A 3,769-nucleotide genomic window follows, 5' to 3' on the forward strand; every position below is an offset into this window, starting at 1 on the left:
AGCCACTGGGCCTACTGATCCGGACCACTGCACTACTCTGCCTTCTCTCTCCCCTCTCCCCCCCACCCTAAGGCAGGAAGGCTGTGGGGCAGTAAGATCAGGGCAGCAGTAAGGGCTGATTGATGCTCTGTGGGGATGAGACCTGGCTGCTGAAGGCCAGTGGAGACGGCTCCCATTCTCCGCTCGCCTGGCTTTATGTGCGTGTCTGCAGGCTGCCCTACGCGCAGCAGAGCCACCCCCCGCGTCAGCCACGGCGGCCACCCCGAGCCATCCAGACATGCCCACCGAGACCCTGCCGTCGCTGGCAGATAGCAAACCCACCTGCCCCGGGGCGGCCTTTGTCTCCGCTGTCCCCCTGCGCATACTCAACAAGGGACCCGAGTACTTCCGGCGCCAGGTGGAGACCAACCCTAAGCGGCTGAGCGCCGTGGAGCGGCTGGAGGCGGACAAGTCCAAGTACGTGAAGAGCCAGGAGGTCATCAACGCCAAGCAGGAGCCTGTCAAGCCCCAGCTGCTGGCCAAGCCACCTGTCTGCCCCGCCGTGGCCAAGAGAGGGGCGAATGGTGGCGGTTGTGGTGGGGTGGCCCTCAAGACATTCAATAACAACTCCAAGTCGGACACGTGCGCCACCACCAGCAAACGGGAGAACCTTAACCTGGAGATCCTCAAGAACCTCCTGAACAGCTCCGGCTCGGTCTCTGAGGGCCACGCTAAGAGCGCTACTCTAAAGCCTGGGGCCAGGAGCTTGGCCCCCCACCGCTCCACCCCCACACCCACCACAGACTGCACTGAGCCCACCAGCCTCCGTTCCGTCGCCAAGTCCCTCAAGGTGCCTCCGCCTGCACCCGGCCGACGGAGCCCCCAGGGGGGAAACCTGAACCTCAGCCGCCGGCTGCTGGAGGAGCGGGGCGAGGGCAATCACTCACCCCTCCACGCCTCCCACAGCTCCTCTGACATCCGCAGGCTGTGCAACGGTAAGCCTCTAAGGGCGGCCCGAAGCAGCAGCAGCTCCGCACCTCCCTTACCCCCCAAGCCCAGTACCAAAGTCCTGGCCCCCCTCTGCGACAATGCCCTTCAGGCCCCTGAGAGGGAGCCTGCGCCGCCCTCCTCTGCCACCCCAGATGATCAGTTGGAGCTAGAGTTGGGGAGCTCGTTGGCCCGCCGGCCCTCTCTGCACCGCTCCAAGTCGGACCTGAGCGACCGGTATGCGCGAGCAGGCGCCGACGTGGAACGCTTCTTTAACTACTGTGGCCTGGACCCTGAGGAGCTGGAGAGCGTGGGCGTGGAGAGCTTTGCCCGCGCCAACTCCGACATAATCTCCCTCAACTTCCGCAGCGCTAGCATGATCAGCTCGGACTGTGACCAATCACGGCATAGCAACGAGGACATGACGGACGAGGAGGAAGACGTGAGCGAACGCGTGCCGTACGGAATCTCGGCCGTGGAACGAAACGCCCGCGTCATCAAATGGCTGTACAGCATCAAACAGGCACGCGAGTCGCAGAAAGTGTCTCATGTCTAAAAGAGAAGGAAGAAACAAACTATTAGATGGTCCTTACAACAAAACAAAAAAAGACTTCCGATGGAATGAAGGTCTTTGGACACTCTGAATCTCTGAATGTCAAAGTATTGACTGGCAAGATGCCCTTGGATGGATCTTGCGGTCGCTTTTGCGTTCAGTGTTTGTTGTCCTCTGAATCTGCATGGCTCCTCCCACCCACCCGCCACTGCGGCCTCCAGCTAAAGCAACAGGTTTAGGAAAAAATGCCCTTTTTCAAGATGGCAGCAGTTCAGTTCTGTCTCTTCGAGCAGTACAGCTCTCTCTCATTGTTTTGCTTTCTGTCTGTTTAGACCAGCACAATGATGCCAGCTCTTTTTAGATGTGTCTTCTTAATGTCCTTTCTTTCTGAACAACACTGAGCCTGGAAGCCATACGGGTGTGAATGCAGCGATTCAGTGTGTAACCAGTCTTTAGTCTGATAATTCTGAGCTTTGAGTGTCTATAGAAAAAAACTCCCTTGAAAAAAGGGCTGTGAAAGCATGGAACAGTCCAAACCTGCTTCACCCCTTTGGTACCAGGAGAGTTTGTTTGGTACATTCCAGACCCTGCCCCTTTCCCGGGGAAACCCCAGATTGATCCCCTTTTTCAGTGTTACCATGGTGATAGCATTCAGGCAGCATCATGAAATCATTCAGCATTACGTGGTTTTTGCTTCTGTTTAGTTTGTTGTCCATAACATTCTCATTGGCAGTTTGATTTTGTGGTACTTGCTTTTCTTTAAGATATGTGTAAATGCTGTAAATGCTGAAAATGTATATAATTTCAAAACTGTTAGATGTTTGTCAGAGGGCGCCTGTTAAGCTAACTTACTACATTGTTCAGTCTTCTCCCTGGGCTTGAATGTGAGACTGCGTCAAACCCAGTTCATGATCAAATTTTTACAACGTTATGATGACATACACTACCGTTCAAAAGTTTGGGGTCACTTAGAAATGTCCTTGTTTTTGAAAGAAAAGCACTTTTTTTTGGTCCATTAAAATAACATCAAATTGATCAGAAATACAGTGTAGACATTGTTAATGTTGTAAATGTCTATTGTAGCTGGAAACGGCTGATTTTTTATGGAATATCTACATAGGCGTACAGAGGCCCATTATCAGCAACCATCACTCCTGTGTTACAATGGCACGTTGTGTTAGCTAATCCAAGTTTATCATTTTAAAAGGCTAATTGATCATTAGAAAACCCTTTTACAATTGTTAGCACAGCTGAAAATGGTTGTGTTGATGAAAGAAGCAATAAAACTGGCCTTTAGACTAGTTGAGTATCTGGAGCATCAGCATTTGTGGGTTCGATTACAGGCTCAAAATGGCCAGAAACAAAGCACTTTCTTCTGAAACTCATCAGTCTATTCTTGTTCTGAGAAATGAAGGCTATTTCATGTGAGAAATTGCCAAGAAACTGAAGATCTCGTACTAGATCTCTAACCTGAACCTGAAGATCTCTAACCTGAATAGAAAGGAGTGGGAGGCCCCGGTGCACAACTAAGCAAGAGGACAAGTACATTAATGTCTAGTTTGAGAAACAGAAGCCTCACATCATTAAATAGTACCCAGAAAACACCAGTCTCAATGTCAACAATGAAGAGGCGACTCCGGGATGCTGGCCTTCTAGGCAGAGTTGCAAAGAAAAAGCCATATCTCAGACTGGCCAATAAAAAGAAAAGATTAAGATGGGCAAAAGAACACAGACACTGGACAGAGGAATTCTGCCTAGAAGGCCAGCATCCCGGAGTCGCCTCTTCGCTGTTGACGTTGAGACTGGTGTTTTGCAGGTACTATTTGATGAAGCTGCCAGTTGAGGACTTTTGAGGCATCTGTTTCTCAAACTAGACACTAATGTACTTGTCCTCTTGCTCAGTTGTGCACCGGGGCCTCCCACTCTTTTTATTCTGGTTAGAGCCCGTTTGCGCTGTTCTGTGAAGGGAGTAGTACACAGCATTGTACGAGATCTTCAGTTTCTTGGAAATCTCTAGACTGATGAGTTTCAGAAGAAAGTTATTTGTTTCTAGCCATTTTGAGCCTGTAATCAAATGCTGATGCGCCAGATACTCAACTAGTCTGAAGGACAGTTTTATTGCTTCTTTAAATCAACACAAGTTTTTAAAAGTGTTTTCTAGTAATCAATTAGCCTTTTAAAATTATAAACTTGGATTAGCTAACACAACGTGCCATTGGAACACAGGAGTGATGGTTGCTGATAATGGGC

The 3,769-nt window shown here is 50.3% G+C and overlaps 1 protein-coding gene across 1 annotated transcript; it reads left to right on the forward strand.

Moving 5' to 3' along the window:
* The first annotated feature begins 268 nt into the window (after window positions 1-268).
* On the forward strand, window positions 269-2,512 carry LOC120020754 (protein FAM110B-like). Its single transcript, XM_038964497.1, has one exon. The coding sequence runs from the start codon at window positions 278-280 to the stop codon at window positions 1,520-1,522; it is 1,245 nt and encodes a 414-aa protein (XP_038820425.1). The 5' UTR covers window positions 269-277; the 3' UTR covers window positions 1,523-2,512.
* Window positions 2,513-3,769: the final 1,257 nt, after the last annotated feature.

Source organism: Salvelinus namaycush, chromosome 25 (assembly GCF_016432855.1).
Source record: "Salvelinus namaycush isolate Seneca chromosome 25, SaNama_1.0, whole genome shotgun sequence".
In the NCBI taxonomy this organism is placed as follows: domain Eukaryota; kingdom Metazoa; phylum Chordata; class Actinopteri; order Salmoniformes; family Salmonidae; genus Salvelinus; species Salvelinus namaycush.

Bases quoted from the DNA above. Each gene is read 5' to 3' on its own strand.
- LOC120020754 (XM_038964497.1), top strand. From the start codon at position 278: ATGCCCACCGAGACCCTGCCGTCGCTGGCAGATAGCAAACCCACCTGC.